The sequence below is a fragment of the Mauremys reevesii genome, linkage group 15, assembly GCF_016161935.1.
Source record: "Mauremys reevesii isolate NIE-2019 linkage group 15, ASM1616193v1, whole genome shotgun sequence".
NCBI lineage: Eukaryota > Metazoa > Chordata > Testudines > Geoemydidae > Mauremys > Mauremys reevesii.
The window spans coordinates 1,461,508-1,480,038 of record NC_052637.1 but is presented as its reverse complement, the minus strand read 5'-3'; the positions used below and the strand labels follow the sequence as shown (position 1 = coordinate 1,480,038).

Sequence of the window (18,531 nt, the reverse complement as noted above, 5' to 3'; positions counted from 1 at the left end):
GTCAGAGGCAAGGCTGCGAATTTTAACATTCCTTAAGAGAAAAATATCAGATACTGCTCCAGTCTGAGTGTAGAGCTGGAGATGTGTGGGAGGCTTTGGTGGTTTTATTTTCACTTTCTCTCTCCCCCTACCCCCCACCAGGACATTCATGCCTTAACACCAACATCAGGGAATGAAACACCCTCCCGATTTGGACAAGAAGTCTTCTGTGGAATGAAAGGAGGCCTCGTGTGCTCTTAGAAACTCACAGGGCCACCCAGAGGATTCCCGGGGCCTGGGGTCTTCGGTGGCAGGGGGCCCTTCCGTTCCCCCCGAAGTGCCCCGAAGACCCGCCGCCGAAGTGCAGCTCGGTCTTCGGCGGTAATTCGACGGAGGCGGGCCCCCAGCGCGGGTCCCTGAACGGAAGGGCCCCCCGCCGCCGAATTACCGCCGAAGACCGAGCTGAACTTCGGCGGCGGGTCCCGCTTCGGCGGTAATTCGCCAGTGGGGGGTCCTTCCGCCCCGGAGCGGAAGGACCCCCCGCCGGCGAAGACCGGGAGCGGAAGAAGCTCCTGGGCCCGGCCCCGCAAGACTTTTCTGGGCCCCCCGGAGCGAGTGAAGGACCCCGCTCCAGGGGCCCCGAAAAACTCTCGTGGGGGCCCCTGTGGGGCCCGGGGTCTGGGGCAAATTGCCCCTCTTGCCCCCCCCCCCTGGGCGGCCCTGGAAACTCAGGTTTTCGGTGCTGGACAGAAACACTTTGGAGGAGAGCCTAGAGCTGCGGAAGCAGGAGGTTGATTCGGTTGCGTCCGAGTCCAGGCTATAATTAGCCGCGGGCAGCAGCCCTGGCTTCCAGTCGGCGGCGAGAGCAGCTAGTGGGAGACAGGCTGAGCCGCAAGCGCCTGCAGCAACGAGCCAATAGGCTTCTAAGGAATAGGCAGCGGAGCAGCGCTGGTGGCCGCAGAAGCGGCGCCCCCTCTAGGCCGAGATGAATACAGCGCAAACGGCCCCTGAAGCTCCAGCCGCAGCTGAAGCTCCTGCCAGCCAAAGGAAAAAGAAGAGAAGGAAGAAGAAGCCGCTTCGAAGACAGCGGCCGGCTTTTGCCCAGCTCATCCTGTGGAGCGTGGATTTCTCCAAGAGCCGCAAGGGCTTCTCCCTGGTGGCCATCGAGAAGGAGCTGGCGGCGACGGGAGTCGACGTCCAGAGGAACAAAAGCCGCATCAAAGCGGCGCTAAAGAAGCTGGTCACCAACAACATCCTGTGCAAGGTGCCTGGAGTGACTGGGGCTCCCGGCTCCTACCAGCTCTGCAAAGAACCAGGGGTCGGCAAAACGCAGCTCGTTCTGCAGCTGCCCAAGACCAAGGAGGCCAAGAAGCCGGCGAAGCAGAAGAGACGGGCAGATAAAAAGCCGCCTGCCAACCACGAGGCTAAAAAGATCAAGAAGAAGAACAAAGGGACGGGGACAAAGGCCCCCGGGAAGATGAGGAACGTGGCCGAAGGCAAAGGAGCTGGCAAGACTTCTGCGGCCTCCTCTGCTCGCGGGGCAATGGCTCCCCAGCGGAAATCTTAACAGATCTATTGATTCACCGCAACGAAACAACGGCTCTTTTAAGAGCCACCCCAAACCATTTCCAGGAGAGCTTTAAGCACGAATGCCCTGATGTCTCCTTTTTTAGGACCAAACACTCCAGCCCTCGCTCTGGCAAATCTCCCTTTGATTTCACCTGAAAACAGCACGTGCGCTAGGGAAACCAGAAACCGGCTTTTTAGGTCTTCCCCTGCTCTTTAGAAAGAGGCGAGATATGGGGCCTGGTTTTACTATATTGTTAAATATGATGAGCCTCTCTCAGTGCCTGACGGGAACGAGTGTGAAAAATCAGCAGATACGGCGATCAAGTGACCAGAAAATATAGGAGTTTTGTGTATTGAACTATGAGCATTTTAAACCCCAATTATTCCCAACCTTATCTCAGAATGTGATGTAGCAGGTGGAGGAGACGTACAAGTAGTCTGGGAAAAACCTAAATCCCCACGTATTATGTGCATTCTGGCATTGCCCATAATGCAGTCATGGTAGGATGCCCGAAAGGTTTCCGTGACTACCCATGGTTGGGGAGGAGTTCAAGGAGACAGGACTGTCCTGTTTCTGCCTCAGCCGCACTCCCGAATGAAGCCAGGGCTGGCTGGGTGGAGGGCCAAGATTCCTGCGTTTTCAAGGGCAGATTGGAATATGTACGTGGGGGGAGCAGGGAAGTTAGGTAGGTGGCCCCGTCTTATAAAAACTCCAGTTGAAGACTTAGGAGGAATTTGACTTCCAAAGAGACTTTAACAACAGAAAGGACCCGGCTCCCCCATCAGATAAACGTCACACGCATGCTGCCGCCCCGACCTGATAAAACTGTTTTAGAACCACCAGGGATCTCGAGCAGGAGGAGCCGCTATCCGCTCTGTATATTTCTGAGCGAGGGTTGGTTTTCCCGCATCTGGAAGGGCAGTGAGTGGATCTTGCCCCACGGTTCCTGGTGTATTTCCGAGCTGTCTGCACCTGAAATGTAGATTTACAAGTAGGATGCTATTTAGTTAGCATCACTCCACGGCTATGCCCAGACTCCTGCGACAGCTCCGCAGAAGACAGTGACAGTGCCTGGTTTGCTGCCTGAAAGGGACAGTGACAGCAGGCACCATTTCAGACTGAAATTTTATCAGCGGATTTTGTTAACATGTTGCTGAGAAGTGGTAAAGAGAGAAACAGCCAGGTGGCTTCAGGTTATTTTGGGGAAGATAAAAAGCAGTTTTTTAGTTTATGCCTTATTCCTTCCCCATCCCCTTTCAATTCGGATTGTGGTGGTTTTGCTTCGTTACAGCTTTGGGGCTGCTGTTTTTCCAGTCTTTGGGAAATGAAGACTCCTTGGTATCCAAGTCCTTTGTGAATGAAAACGTTTCAACTGTTTGCAATATTCATAAATACAAGTTAAAGTTTCTTAAAAAAAGAAATTCTCCAGCTGCGTTTGATTCTCGTATTTCAATATAAAAGGCAAGGTTATTAAGGGATTAGGGTATCTGCTATGCAAAGAATTTATAGCACGTAAACCACCTGTTTATAAAACAAACCTAATTGCCACAATACTTGCATATGTGGGTATGTTAAAAATGAACCTTTTCACCCGTTTCCTTTCCCAATATTGCTTTTATCAATTCTGTATGGTCAGGAATGATGAACATTTAACTGATGAAATCTCGATCAGTAACTAATCCACGGCCACCCCTCTGATACCTGATTAGGCTAGTTTCCCTTACGACGAGCAGCTCTTTTATGAGATAAGTGGGTGGCCCTTAAAAGGGCCTTTGGGTCTTAATTCGGTGGATGGTTTCACCTTAACACAGCCACAGCACGCAGAGCTTTATTTAGAGCTGGTGTATTTGGTGACAGCTTTAGTGCCTTCGGACACGGCGTGCTTCGCCAACTCCCCAGGCAACAGCAGGCGCACCGCAGTCTGGATCTCTCTTGAGCTGATGGTCGATCTTTTGTTGTATAAAGCCAAGCGGGACGCCTCTGCGGCGATGCGCTCGAAAAGGTCGCTCACGAAGGAATTCATAATACTCATGGCCTTAGAAGAAATGCCCGTGTCCGGATGGACCTGCTTCAACACCTTGTAGACATAAATAGAGTAAGACTCTTTGCGGCTCCTTTTCCGCTTCTTATCGGCTTTCTTCGCACCCTCCGCAACCAGCTTCTTCCCACCTTTCTTCGGCACGCGCGCAGACATCCTCCCTCACTTCCCTGCTCTCAACCAACATAAAAAAACGCCAACGGTCTCGAAGTTCCTCTTTATATAGATTGGGTGCCGACCTGAATGAAGACTGAGAGGTCTTCGGTCCTCCCCTCCCCTAGAAGGCACTCCTTGTTCGTGCGTGCAGTCCGATAGCTTGAACAGGACCGCTCCCTTTATTCACCATCTGCTACTGAGAAGGCGGCATAAATGACAGCATCTAGTGTTGTACTAAACTTTCTTCTTATATTAGCCCCCTCTCAACAAAGCAGTTTGATCCTCTATGATTCCAACAAAGGTTTGTAAAAGTCAGAAAATATTTACTATTTAAATTTCTATTGGAGAACGTCTAGCATGTTGGAAGTTATCTTGTTTTCCCGTATTTTTAAAATCATTTTATTTTAACTCTTTACATGTAACTCATAGATGTAACAAGAACCAGTTCAGTGCAGTTCTGATCACTGGCCTTTTGACTCTTGGTACACAGTTCCATGTTGACAGAAAACAGACGTTTTGATCAGCACTTGCCATGTGTACAAAAGAGACGTGACTTCTTTTGCAGGGGTCAAAGAATGGATTTTTTAAAACTGTTGTTACTGCTATCCTTTATTAAATAATTAACTTGTTTGGGAGAAAATCATTTAATCTAATCTCTCTCTCTCTCTCTCTCTCTCTCTCTGTGTCTGAAGTTAGGTTTCTAAATCTATTCCTAGGTGTCTGAACAGATGTCCTGAGTCTAAAACTACTGTCCACCAGCAGCTACTCCTGAGGTAAATAGGTGCTGCTGATAACTTAGAACTTTTTTTGGCGGATGGGGAGCCTACAACATTTTGGAGTTTACTTATGTAGTTAAGGCTTTAACTCTAGGCACCCAGGTTTCAAAACCTTTGACCAGAGAGACCCCCTGTTGTTTTCTGGATACTGTACTTTTCCCCGCCTTCCCTTCTCATTTCCCCAGATTTTTGACTTGACATCAGACTTCACTGGAAGGAGTTTTAACCTAAACAATTAAAACCATTTAAATATGGCGTTCTTTTGTTTAAATCACTGAGAATATACCAACATATAGCTAGAGAAGATCAACCTCTCTATGAAGATGTAGGTTGGTTGCTCTGCCTGATAGCGATTCACTTGGCATGGATAGCACACAAAAGCTGTCTTCTTCATTCTTGCCCCTTCACTCCCTGGGTGCAAAATTCTCCCAAAAAAGAGATTCTGCTGCTGCTGGATGGATGGAGCAAATATAGGCACATGCCCGGGTGACTGAAAGGCTGTGTGCATATAGAGCAGTATACACAGAAGAAAAAGAGGTCTGTTGATAATATGGTAAGTTTCCAGCCAGGTCCAGCAGAGGAGCAGCAGACCTCCTGAGGTCCCTTCCAACCCTATGATTCTATGAATAATTTGTCTATGCTGGGGTCGGCTTTCAGCTCAACTAGTTTTCTATCAAGTCTCTCCAATATGAAAGTAGTGAATTAGTGGCTGATGGGAGATTGAGATTCCCAGCCAGCGACTCCTGCTAAGAGGGGGCTGGCCAGAGAGGTTGGGGGGGGTCCCACGAACTCTAACTTTCACCTCTCCACATCTATACAACCAGTCTCTCTCTGGGCTGCTCCATTTGAGATACCATAGAAGTGTTTCCATATGGACATTTTTCAGTTTCCAAATTTTGGTTTTCAGGCATTTGATTTTTCAACTTTTTTTTTTTTGGCCAAAACCCAATTTTCAATCACGAAATCCAGTTTTAACAGAAAATTTTCAATCTACTTTTAAGGGAATACCTCAACCACATTTTAAAAAAACATCACCATAAACATGGGCCAGGCAGGCAGTATGAAATCTTATAGTTAACTTGTGCTCCTCCACCAATCCTTTGCTGTATTCACTTGTCTCTAGATGTCTATTGAGATTGTAAATTTTGAGAAGCAGAGGCTGTCTTTTCCTGACGTGTTTGTACTAAGAGCTTAACACACTGGGGCTCTAGTTGGGCTGGTCAAAACAATTTCTCTCAAAACTTTTTTAAAATATTATTTTCAATATCAGAATTTGTCTAATTTAACTGAAAAAAATTCAATTTCCAATCAGGAAACTGAAACAAAAAAAATTAGACAAAAACATTTTTCAAAATTGTTGCCAAACTTTTGGTTTATTTGTTTTTTGTTTGTTTGTTTTTCAGCAGTTTTTGGCTGAGAATTTTTGGTTGCTGAAAAACAAAACAAAACAAAAAGAAAAATTTTGTGGAAGATGGGAGATAAAAAGCCAACATTTTCCATGGGAATTTGTAATGTGATTTAGCCCCTGGACATCAATGGGCTATTGCAATATACAGAATTATAATATACTAATTTTGTCTCTTTCACCTGTTCCAGCCACCTAACCCGGAGAAAGAAATGATTACAACTATGGGGCGATATAAAAGGGTAAGTTCCCATTTGGAACTTTTTCTTCCAATCCCCCTAAAAAAAAACCCAGACCCCTTTAATTACCTTCCAGCTAAAGCTGCTATGTTCATAACAAAATAAGACCCAGCACAAAAATACAAATTGAAACATTACAAACTAAGGAAATCGCAAGCTATGTCACGCAAACAGCCATTTCTCACACACACACACACACACACAACATTGAATAGAAACTATATTGAATAGAATCAGCACCCAAAATGCCTTAACTCTGACACTCTCATTCCAGTAGACATTGACATGCTGTTTTAAATACCAGCATTCAGAGAAATGTCCCCTGAGCCCTCTCTCTTCAAGGCTACCACTTCCTTTCTCCTCCAGGGCTGGAGTTGATACTAGAGCTACTTCTTCTACCAGCTGGGTAGCATATCTAAAATAACAAGGAGTCCAGTGGCATTTTAAAGACTAACAGATTTATTTGGGCATAAGCTTTGGTGGGTTAAAAACCCACTTCTTCAGATGCAACACATCTAAAATGTGTCACTTCTCCTCTGGACTATAGGGGGCTCTATATCCCCGCTCACAGGCACAGTCTCCTCCATTCTCCTTGGCTGTGTGCGGCTGGAGAGCTGGGCATGAGGTCAACACAGGGGACTGAATATAGTGGCTTCCCCTTCTTCCCTTTCCTGCTCTGTCTCTGCTCTGAGAGCAGCCCCAGCAGGGAAGCGGGGACGGAAGAGCAGCTTCTACAAAAGCTTCCACTGCAGGGAGCTGCACTTAAATTATGGAAATAGTGAGGTTTGAACCTGAGTCCTTCAACTCTAAAAGCACCAGTCGCTACCACTGGGTACTAAAGGAGTAGGCTTATTAATGGGTGTAGTACATGGACCAGTAACTAGAGGGAGATGAAGACTCACTGTCTTAATACGAGTCACAAAATCGTTGCACAATGGCAGAGAAGGCAGCTCCTTGGAATCCAAGACTAAGGGCTTGTCTACACCGGGACATAGCCTGGAACAACTATTCCATAGTAGCGCCTTGTGGAGATGCTCTAATTCTGTATTACAGCCTTGCCCACCCTTGCAGTGGTGCATAGGGGTATGTGTAGCTACACTCCACAGTGAAAGACTGGTTGCATCCACACTCACTGCTGTGTGTAACTATGCATTGTCCAAGTCAGCAGCCATCTCACCAGTGCCGCTGTATGTCTCTCTGTCATTGTGGTGGACCATGGTAATCTCTCACTCTCACAAAACCAGGGGGAATCTGGCTGTGCAGGGACAGGGCATGTGTAGGGGAATTCCCCAAGAGGCAACAAGACTCAGATGCCTTTATGGCTGAGCTCACTTGGGGACAGTTGAGAGTCTCTTGAGTTTCCCCTATATATAATTGCCTTATTGTAACTGAGAAATGGGCCCTTCCTAGTCCCTAAGCCCTGGTCTACACTGGGGGGATCGATCTAAGTTACACAACTTCAGCTATGTGAATATCGTAGCTGAAGTCACCACAGTGAGTTGACTGCTGCCGCTCCCCCGTTGACTCCGCTTGCGCCTTTCGAGGGGCTGGAGTACAGGAGTCGACGGGAGAGCGCTCGGGTGTCGATTTATCACATCTAGACTAGACACGATAAATCGATCCCTGCTGGATTGATCGCTGCCCGCCGATCTGGCGGGTAGTGAAGACGTACCCTTAGTGCCTAGACTCTATGGTTTATGTCTACACTGTGACAAAAACCCGCAACACCAAGTCTCAGAACCTGGGTTAATTGACACGCGCTTGAGCTGTGGGGCTAGAACTGCCGCCTAGATGTGTGGGACTAGGCTCTGAGACCCTCCTCTCTTGTGGAATCTCAGAGCTCAGACTCTGGCCCAAGCCCATATGTTTACAATGCAATTGTATAGCCCTGCAGTCAGGTCAGCTAACCCGGGCTGGCTGTGCTGCATGTCTTTTATGGCAGTGTAGACGTATGCTATGCCTGGGAAACTGGTCATTAAAAGGTTCTTGGAACACATTCTGCTTTGCTGTGTGGGACTCCTTTTGAGGTCAGTATATTAATGGAAGCAGAAGGTTGGTTTCCACATTTATTTTTAATCCACAGCAGATGCTTGAAAGACCCGTTCCAGGCTTTTTCCTTTTTTTTTCCCCACTGACCAATCCAATGTGTGATAGAAAGGCTAAGGTACATGAAGAATACAGGACAAATGCCAATGACCCATCATACCTTGTGGTTTCTGCTTAAGCAAGTAGGCAAAGGACCCAACAGCTGGTGTGGGGCATACACCGGAAATAATGAGAAGAACGTGAAACAAAAGTGAAGTGAGTGAGATACAACAGAATAAAGCCAATCACTGTGTGCATCTCATCCCAGGTTTATTTCATGGGGGAATTGTGTTTAAAATGTGTCATATTTGTTCTTTGTGTAAGTCACTTTCCCCTGCTTTTCTGTATTTGATAGAAATACCCCTGATTTTGCAGAACCTACTACCACTCACTTTATTGGATCTCAATCATTTCCAACAACGTTTCTGAGAGAGAGAGAAAAACAGAGTTCTAAACATGGGTATTTCCAAACACTTTGAAATGAAAATAACTTGTAATTTTCATTTTTATGCAATTCCCCACACCCCCAATTTTTCATCTCGTTCTAATCCCTGTGGGCTCCCTAAAACACAGGAAAAGACGCTCCAAATGAGAGAGATTAGACTTATCCTTTGACGTCTCTCAGAGGACAATTGGTCCCTTCCCTAAACTGGTAAAGGCTCCCAGAGAAAGTATGTGGCACTAGGGACAGGAAAAACTAGCTGGGCTAGAGAGATGCAATTGTTCCTTCCAGATGAGGTATTGTTGCACTGGGAACTGGATCCTAGAAGGAAACTAGATGCTAATATGTTGCATCATCTTATAAACTGAGCCTAAGGCTGCTGTCCCCAATCTGCCATCCCTGTTTATTTGGCCTGCCTACGCAATACAGCCTCAGTCTTTAACAGGGTTTTTTGTAGGTTTTTAATGAGAATCACAATGTTCTTGAGATGATTTTTTTCTAGGGTTGGTCAAATATTTCCATCAAAACCTCTTTTCACTGGAAGATTGGGTTTTTGATTAAAGTGTGTGTGTGTGTGTGTGTGTGTGTGTGTGTGTGTGCGAAATGGCTGTTTGCTTTCCTAACATTTATTTATTTTGGTCACCCAAAATCCTCACCCAAAATGTTTCCAGTTTGCAGCAATGCTGCTAGGCAAAAACCCGTGTGGTTTGGTGCATTTTTCAGCTGAAATGTTTTGCTGTCGGGTGAGTTTTCTGGTTTTCAGGGTGTGGGGTTTTTGGTTTTTTTTTGTTTTTTTTGCAAAAAGGCAACATTCTCCACTCAAAATGTAGGCAACCTCCCCCCTTTTTTGTGTGTGTCAAAAGTAACCCAAGTGCAGGGGGAAGGGGAACAGACAAATAAAAAGCCACATTTCTTGACCAACACTATTTTCTACCCTTCAGTGAATGATCCTTAGAATCATAGAATATCAGGGTTGGAAGGGACCTCAGGAGGTATCTAGTCCAACCCCCTGCTCAAAGCAGGACCAATCACCAACTAAATCATCCCAGCCAGGGCTTTGTCAAGCCTGACCTTAAAAACCTCTAAGGAAGGAGATTCCACAACCTCCCTAGATAACCCATTCCAGTGCTTCACCACCCTCCTAGTGAAAAAGTTTTTCCTAATATCCAACCTAGACGTCTCCCACTTAGCTGCCCCTTCACAATCACTATTCTCTGGCTATACAATAGACCAGGGGTTCTCAAACTTCATTGCACCGCGACGCCCTTCTGATAACAAAATTGCCTACGGGACTCCACGAGGGGGGCCAGAGCTTGAGCCCATCGGAGCCCTACCACTCCAGGTGTGTGTGTGTGGGGGGGGGGTGGCTGTAAAGATAAAGCATTTTCCCGTAGCCATATTGTTTGGCCTATAGCCAGTGATGAGCTGCCAAAATCTTAACAACCGATTCCCTATAAAAAGTTCTGATTTAAGGGGGGGGAGCGAGGGAGAGGCCGAGGGAGACATCCTTGTGGGGCCGGGGACCCCTGCAGGGCCTGGGCCAATTGCCCCACTTGCCTCCTCCCCTCTGGCCAGCCCTGGAGCTTACAGCAGCAGCCCCCCCCCACCCCACACACACCTTGCTGGGCCATTCAAAAAGCAGCAGCAGGACGACTCCAGAGCTCAGCTGAGCTGCCCAGCTGGTGCCGGCGGCTGGCCACGCTACAGCTGGGAGGAAGCGGGGGAAGGGCCGGGGGAGCCTCAGCCTCCCCAGCTGGGAATCCTGGGAGCAACAGGATGGTCCGGCCCGTGGACTGGAGTTCTTTGCCCATCCCCTGGCCCTTTAACAACCGGTTCTCCACAGAGGTCTAATTTTAGCAACCGGTTCTTGAGAACCTGTGGGAACCTGCTCCAGCTCACCACTGCCTATAGCCATATTGCAAGGCTGAAAGACTAAGGCCTTTGTCTGCAGCCAGATTAGAAGAGCAGCAGCCATTTGCTGAGAAGCAGGAAGTCACTCACATCCTCACATTTCATTTAAATTAGATTAAAATAATGTAATACCAGGCTGTTAAGAATGAGATACTGTCCTAATGGCACCCACTATCACCAGATAAAGAAACAGCTCTTAAGATGGTTAAAGAAAACTTAGTTTGATTTCATTCTGTCTGGCAAGAACAAAGAGGAGTCCTTGTGGCACCTTAGAGACTAACAAATGTATTTGAGCATAAGCTTTCGTGGGCTAGACCCACTTCAGAAGATGCATGAAGTGGAAAATACAGGAGCAGGTATAAATACATGAAAGGATGGGCGTTGCCTTACCAAGCGTGAGGTCAGTCTAATGAGATAAATCAATTAACAACAGGTTACCAAGGGAGGAAAAATAATTTTTGAAGTGGTAACGAGAGTGGCCTATTACAGACAGTTGACAAGAAGGTGTGAGTAACAATAGGGAGAAATTAGTATTGGGGAAATGAGGTTGAGGTTTTGTAATGACTCAACCACTCCCAGTCTTTATTCAGGCCTAATCTGATGGTATCCAATTTGCAAATTAATTCCAGTTCCGCAGCTTCACGTTGGAGTCTGTTCTTGAAGTTTTTTTGTTGAAGAATTGCCACTTTTAAGTCTGTTATTGAGTGACCAGGGAGACTGAAGTGTTCTCCTACTTGTTTTTGAATGTTATGATTCCTGTCAGATTTGTGTCCATTTATTCTTTTGCATAGAGACTGTCTGGTTTGGCCAATGTACATGGCAGAGGGGCATTGCTGGCACATGATGGCATATATCACATTGGTAGATGTGCAGGTGAATGAGCCCCTGATGGCATGGCTGATGTGGTTAGGTCCTATGATGGTGTCACTTGAATAGATATGTGGACAGAGTTGGCACCGGGGTTTGTTGCAGGGTTTGGTTCCTGAGTTGGTGTTTTTGTTGTGTGGTGTGTAGTTGCTGGTGAGTATTTGCTGCAGGTTGGGGGGCTGTCTGTAAGAGAAGACTGGCCTGTCTCCCAAGATCTGTGAGAGTGAGGGATCATCTTTAAGGATAGGTTGTAGATCCTTGATGATGCGCTGGAGAAGTTTTAGTTAGGGGCTGTAGGTAGGCCCACCAGATAGCAAGTGTGAAAAATTGGGACAGAGGGCAGGGGGTGGGGGAAATAGGAGCCTATATGAGAAAAAGTCCCAAATATTGGGACTGTCCCTATACAATTGGAACATCTGATCACCCTATTCTGTGAAGAGAAGATTGGAACTGAACTTCACAGCAGGAGCTCTGCCTTCTGTGAGTCCAGGAAAATACCCCAGCAGGACGCTGTTTCATCCAGCTGTCTAGATTGTGCATAGGCACGGGATTTGGGGTGCAGGGATTGCTGCAGCACCCCCAGGTTTTACGCGGGGCTCCACTCCTGGATCTCCATGCAGGGTCCCAGCTGCTGGCCCCACAGCCGGGCTCCACTCCTGGCCCTGCATGCGGGGTCCCAGTCCCGTGCCTGGGGCTCCACTTCTGGCCTTCAGGCGGGGTCCTGGCTGCTGCCCCTGCGCCCGAGGCTCTGGTCCCAGTCCCACACACTGGCTCCCAACCCCGGGCATGGGGTCCCACTGCCGGCCCCACGCCCTCCCTCAGCTGTGGCCCCATCCTTGGCCCCCTTAGCCCTTTCCGGGTCCCACCCTTCCAGAGACATGGCCCTGCTCTCAGCCCCAGCTCTGGGGATGGGGCACAGACAGGGGAAAGGGGGCTGGCTTTCAGCACCCCCACTTTAGATGTATTCCAGCACTGCCGGGATTGTGGATGAAACCTGGTGTTTACAAACCATGAGCACAAATTCTGCTGAGCCTGCATCACCCAGTGCTCAGAGGAACCAGGTAGTATCACCTCCCCCTCTGAGCGCAGAGAGATCTTTCGCCAGAGAAACTTCAACTCAAACGGGCGGGGAATGCTGTCAAACTGGACATATATTTTGTTTCACAATCCGGGAGAGGGCTGGGAGCAGAGCCGGTTTGTGAGGCTAGGTATATAAGCCGGTTGCAAACCAGTCTCCTTGAGAAGGCTATCGAGGAGTTTCGGAGAAGTAGCCGCAGACCCTGTGCTTGGAGGTAAGGGATCCGGTGGGCTGTGTGTTTGGTCAGCTTGTTACAGCTTTGCTCCTTTGACTCGGCTCTGATCAGAGCAGATGTTTGGTACGTTTGGTTTGTCTCTAACAGGGATTAAAATCCGTCTGCTCAGGATGGGTTTGTGAAGTCTTGGAATGCTGATTCCTGCTTTTTTAACAAGAGTTTATATTTGCATTTTCTGGGAAGAGGATCAAATACTAGAATTGCCTAGAAATTGGGGTGTTTGTTTTCTCCACAGAAAATTTTGACTTAAAGGAAAATGAAAACCTGATTTGTTTTCACACACACACAAAAAGGGAAAAAATATTCAGCCAAAAGGTGCCAACACTTGAAAAAGTTTTCCCCAAAACTGCCACACACAAAAATCAGCCTCAAACTGCCAAATTCTGATTGTTTTTCAGTTCAAAATGACGAAAAAATATATTTTTTCACGTAAATAATGGGAGGGAAAAAACTGCCTCAAAGAAGTGGCACATAAACAAAGACAGTGGAAGCTCTGGGTTGTTAGCAATCAAGTTTTGTATGTCTGTGTGGACCGTGCCCACTTCAGGTTGTGTTGTGTGAAGAGCTCAGTCTCACCATTCAAATGAAAGCTGGGGTGGTTTGTTTTTCTTCTACCGTGGCTGGTCTCAAGAAGTCCCTTCTTGTGCCACCTACCCTCCTATTGAGAGGATATGACTTTCCAGAGACTGCTAAACATCTGGCCATGGCTTGAAAAATGATACCAACCCTTAAGTGCAGTTAGGGCTAATGGAAATCTACAGAGAATATTTTGCTCTCCTAAGGGCACAGGGGTGGCTGGTGACCCGGCCGTTGGGAGAGCCTAGCCCCCGGCCCCTCCCATTGTGCATGAGGCTCCTCCTCTTCCACCACCCCTCCCTTTTGCTCCCCACCACTGCCCCTGGCTCCAGCGCCAGGCGGCCGGGGGCGAGGCTCCAGTCCTGGAGCGCCGGGCGGCAGCGTCCCCAGCCCCGGTGTTCCGGGAGGCCTGGCCCCAGCACCAGCTCCTCTGCGTCCCGGCAGGAGCCAGGCCAGCCAGCCTGGGTCAGGGCAGAGCGCTGAAAACAGCAGGAGGGAGCCTGGCCTGAGGCCGGAGCATGGGCAGGGGCCATGCTAGGCTGTTTGGGGAGGCACAGCCTCCCTCTTCCTACGATACCTGCCGCCCGTGGCAGGGCGTGTTCTCCTGAAATGCCGGGTTGTGAAATAGAGAGACGTGACGGGGAAGATAATATCTTTGATGGGAGCAACTTCTGTTGGTGAAAGAGACAAGCTTGCAAACTACACAGACCTCTTCTTCCGAAGTTGGTCCAGTCAGTCCCACCTTGTCTCTCTAATATCCTGAGACCAGCCCGGCTACAACAACACTGCAAAGAACAGGTGGTGGATTGTCTAGGGACTGCAAGGAATCATACATTTCGAGGGGGAAAGGCATGGTTAGACCTTCCGTATCATCTTCCCAGGGCTGAGGCCATAAGGGCCGACTTCCCCTCTTTCCCCTGGGTGCCCCCTCTGCTGCCGGGACCACCCCCATTCCACCCCTTCCATGAGGCCCTGCCCCACCCCTTCCCCACCCCCATTCCAACCCTTTTCCCAAAGTCCCCGCCCCAACTCTGCCCCCTCCCTGCCCCTATTCCAACTCCTTCCTCAAATCCCCGCTCTGGCCCCGCCTCCTCCCCTCAGCGTGCCACATTCCTGCTCCTCCCCCCTCTTTCCTGGAGCTTGCTACGCTGCGAAACAGCTGTTTGGCGGTGGCCAGGCGGGAAACGCTGGGAGGTAGGTGGTGGAGCCAGGGGCGCAGCGTGCTCAGGGTGGGTGGAGGAGGAGGGGCAAGGGGTGAGGGAAGCTTGGCTGCCGGTGGGTGCAGAGCACCCACTAATTTTTCCCCATGGCTGCTCCAGCCCTGGTGCACCCACCAAGTTGGCGCCTATGTCTAGGGCATGATCATAGGTGGTGGGTCTAATAGACCAGGAGAGACTAAGCCATGTCTGTGCTCCATCTCTTCCCCTTCCTGCTCCACCCCTTCCTCGAGGCCCCACCTCTGTCTGGTCAGTCTCTCCTCTCCTCCACCCCCTCTCTGGAGGTCCCGGTCGTGTCTCTCCTTTCCTCCACCTTCCCCCACAAGACCGCCCACCCGCTGCTCCCCTCCGCACCTCACCCATGCCTCCACAGGGGAGAAGCTGGAGGAGAGGAGGGACATGGCAAGTGGTGGGGTGGGGTGTGAGCGGTGCCCGGGTAGAGTGTGGGAAGGGCCGTGGGCAGAAGAGGTAGGACAGGGAGCTCGCCTCCCCCAGGGGAAGTTTCACCTGCTGCCCACGGGCCAGATTGCTCCCTGCAGCCCGTTTTCAAGGTTTTTGTCCAGTCTTGTGTCCACACTCCAAAGTGATGGAGCGCCCACTCCTGGCAGTTCTCTTGGGAGACAATTCCACAGCCTGATACTCTCTCGTCTCATGATCTGGATGTTGTCCAATATTCAGCCTGAACTTGACCACGCTCGGGTTCCTCCCTGTATCTTCCTCTGCAACCCCCTGTCTCACCCTTACTAATTCCTCTCCTGATGGCACCCCCAGTCACACTCAAGCTTATGCCAACCCCGCCACGCTTGCATGCCAAGGCAAAGATGAAGGATAAAGCCTTTGTCATCTGTTAGGATTGAACAATCAGATGAAGAGGCATTATTAATCTCTGGGTTTGGTTGGTTAGTTGGTTGGTTTGTTTTTATCTCTAGCGGTCAGAAGGGAAGTTTCAAGCAGAGATGACTCTTCTTCCTGATCCAAAACTCATCCGTGGGGCTTTCCCTCAGAGAAGTGAGCTTCTGGAGAAATGCAAAGGTAATGCATCCATCCTAACCCTGAGCCTAAAACACTCCACGGTGTGATGCTTTCTGACAGCCACTGGAGGTGCTGATGAGCTTCCTGGTGCACTCCTGCGACTGAGGAAGCTTTTGCGTGGGTGGTGGATAGCATAAACTGGGGAAGGCTGTGCCTCCTCAAACAGCCGTACATGGCCTGCCCATGCTCCTCCCTGAAGCTGGTGCACTGGGGCTGGGAGTGCGTGCATATGTGTGTGTGTGCGCGCGCTCTGGGCTCCAGCAGGTAAAAGGAGGCAGAAGAGGAGGGGTGGGGCCTTGGGTAGAGGGGAAGGGCCCCATGCTTTTAAATAGAGATGACTGGAAAATTTGAGACGACCCCCGCGCTGAAAAATGTGACCTTTCTTAAAAGCAAGCAAACAAACAACAACCTGGAAAGCAACAGTTTTGGTCTGGGGGAAGGTGGAAGGGAGAGTGAAAATGGAAGACGTTTTGGCCAGCAACGGAAAAATAATCAATTTGGGCTTTTTTTTTTTTGCATGGATGAGTGTTGTTTAGTTTTCCAGTGGAAAAAATAGCAATTTAGAAAAATAATCAAGGAAAGCGGAACCTTTTCCTTTCATCAAACCCCACAATTGCCAACGGAACAGTTTCAGTGGAAGGAACACTTTTGACCAGCCCATCCCTAAGGGACTACAGGAGCGGATGCCTTTTCCGCTGGTGGTTGAGGAGTCTCGTAAAGCAATTCCTGGAGGATGACAATTCCCAGGCACTCCCAGGTGGGATGCCGGTGGTGAGCACCCCAAATGCTGTGGCTGTTGAACCTAGATACATGAGGAACGCATGAAAATCTGGTTGCTAGCAATATTGGCCAGATGCCCACGGAACTGACTCAGCTCTAGATACCTGGACCACTGCCCAGGGATGGGCTACGGGAGAGAAGCCCAGCCTCTGTAGATCTTTCTGACCCCATGTGCTGTACACAGCCAGATCTAACGCTCTAATTCTCCCTCTCCCCCCGCAGCGGATGTGATTCTGGATCCTGATACCGCGAACCCTTGGCTCATCGTGTCTGCGGATGGGAAATCTGTGAGATCGGGAGAGAAACCACAACCCGACTTGCCTGAAAATCCCAACAGATTTGATCTTGCTCCCTGTGTACTGGGCTCCCAGGGGTTCACCTCAGGGCGACATTACTGGGAGGTGGAGTTTGGGGATCAGAGAGAGTGGGCTGTGGGGGTCGCCAGAGAGTCCGTGAAGAGGAAGGAATGGCTCACTCTTAGCCCCAAGGATGGGATCTGGTCTCAGGGGCGCTGGTGGCTTCGGAGGGAAGCATTCGGCTCCTCTGAGACCCCCCAACCCCATAGTGGGAGGCCTGGGAAGATCGGGGTTTGTCTGGATTATGAAGGGGGTTGGGTGGCATTTTATGAAGATGACCATACAACTATGATGTTGGCCTCCTTCAATGGGGAAAAAATTTTCCCCTTCTTCTACGTGGGCGGAGGTGTCCACCTCACACTGATCCCTTGAGGCACAGGGGGAAACATCCTACTGGGACTCCCCCATGAAATGTGCCCCTCTCTCTAGCCATTTCCTGCGAAGCCTCCCCGAGCCTCAGCGGCCTTGTCTACATGCAGGCTTTGCACCGGGGTCTGATTTAATTTGAACCCGGAGCAAACACTGGTCTGGATGATCTTAATTTGGTTTACGAGCGGCGTGGCTCAATTTTAAGCATTGCCAGAACACGTGGTTTTCTTGTGAGTGTCATGATATTTGGTGTTTTTTTTTTCTTGTGATGCCATCAGGATCTGAGCTCTTATTAAATCAATCCATTAAAATAATAATAAAGATGGTAATTATTAATTAATTAACAATTAATAATAGAAGCAGAATAAGAAGATTCATTCAATGCCTGGAAGAAGTTTCCCACCCTCTGAGTTGCAGAGGAAAGATTGAAAGTGTGACTCCTGAAGGCGCCAACAAATTAAAATATCCCACGTCTATTATTGTAAGCTCTTTGCAGCAAGGGGTCATTTTCTAGTCTGGGTCTGTACAGCACTTTGCACAACAGGGTCCTGATCCATGAATAGGTGCTACAACAATATATTTTTTTAAATCTCTTGATTTTTGAGGAGCCCTGACTCGTCATTTTTGAACACGGGGGGGTTGGCAAGTTGGCTTTAGCTTAAACTTGCTCCTAATTGACTTGAAAAGGATCATGTGTCTTGTTTTAAGAGGGTCCGCGCAGGCGTTTGAAGGGGTTTAATTACATGCGGCTTAAATCCCAGCTTTCGTTAAACAGGGGCAGCGTTGCATGGAGACAAGCCCTTTAGGAATGTCTACGCCCCATTGTGGATCCGGGCAGTGGTGAGTTGCAGCCGGTTCGCACCAGTTCGCGGGAACCGGTTGTTAAATTTAGAAACCCTTTTAGAACCGGTTGTAAAGGGCTTTTAAATTTAACAAAAGCTCCAGCAGCTCCCTGCCCTGCCCCCGACCCCAGCTCACCTGGCTCCAGCTCTGCCTCTGCCTCCTCCTCTGAAGGCTCCCCTCTGGGCTTTCCGCCAATCAGCTGTTAGCGCGGGAAGCCTGGGAGGGCCGAGAAGGAAGCAGCAGCTTCCTGCAGGTGAGCTGGGGTGGGGGGGGCACAAGGAGAGCTCTAGGCGCCGCGCGTCCCCGGCCCCGACTCCGGCCGGGCGGCGCGGCTCCCCGATTTCGGGCTGGCCAGCGGCTCTGGCCTGGTCCCCAACTCCAGCCCAGCACCCGCTGCTCCCAGCCCCGACTCTGGGTGGCGCGGCCCCCATCTCCAGGCAGCACGGTAAGGGGGGCAGGGAGCGGGTGTTGGATAGAGGGCAGGGGGTGGATTAGGGTCGGGACTGGGGGCGGTCAGAGGGCAGGGAACAGGGGAATTGAATGGGGGCAAGGGTCCTGAGCGGGCAGTCAGAAAGGA

General features: G+C 49.5%; 3 protein-coding genes across 7 annotated transcripts; 2 read left to right on the top strand and 1 right to left on the bottom strand.

Moving 5' to 3' along the window:
* Positions 1-964: 964 nt before the first annotated feature.
* Positions 965-1,546, top strand: LOC120383478 (histone H1-like). The gene has a single exon (XM_039501636.1). The coding sequence runs from the start codon at positions 965-967 to the stop codon at positions 1,544-1,546; it is 582 nt and encodes a 193-aa protein (XP_039357570.1).
* Positions 1,547-3,238: 1,692 nt separating this feature from the next.
* Positions 3,239-3,762, bottom strand: LOC120382926 (histone H2B 7-like). The gene has a single exon (XM_039500411.1). It carries the CDS (start codon positions 3,741-3,743, stop codon positions 3,378-3,380), a length of 366 nt encoding a protein of 121 aa, XP_039356345.1. The 5' UTR covers positions 3,744-3,762; the 3' UTR covers positions 3,239-3,377.
* LOC120382915 (thaicobrin-like) lies at positions 3,712-17,420 on the top strand. 5 transcript variants are annotated; one of them, XM_039500396.1, is made up of 5 exons: positions 3,734-4,044; positions 4,460-4,516; positions 6,116-6,166; positions 15,504-15,606; positions 16,609-17,420. In XM_039500396.1, the coding sequence occupies exons 3-5, from the start codon at positions 6,137-6,139 to the stop codon at positions 17,112-17,114; spliced, it is 639 nt and encodes a 212-aa protein (XP_039356330.1). In that variant the 5' UTR covers positions 3,734-4,044; positions 4,460-4,516; positions 6,116-6,136; the 3' UTR covers positions 17,115-17,420. The 5 variants fall into 5 exon arrangements, with proteins under 5 accessions (XP_039356331.1, XP_039356330.1, XP_039356329.1 ...); XM_039500395.1 differs by having other exon boundaries at positions 3,735-4,044; positions 4,440-4,516; positions 16,609-17,419; XM_039500394.1 differs by having other exon boundaries at positions 3,735-4,044; positions 4,436-4,516; positions 16,609-17,419.
* Positions 17,421-18,531: the final 1,111 nt, after the last annotated feature.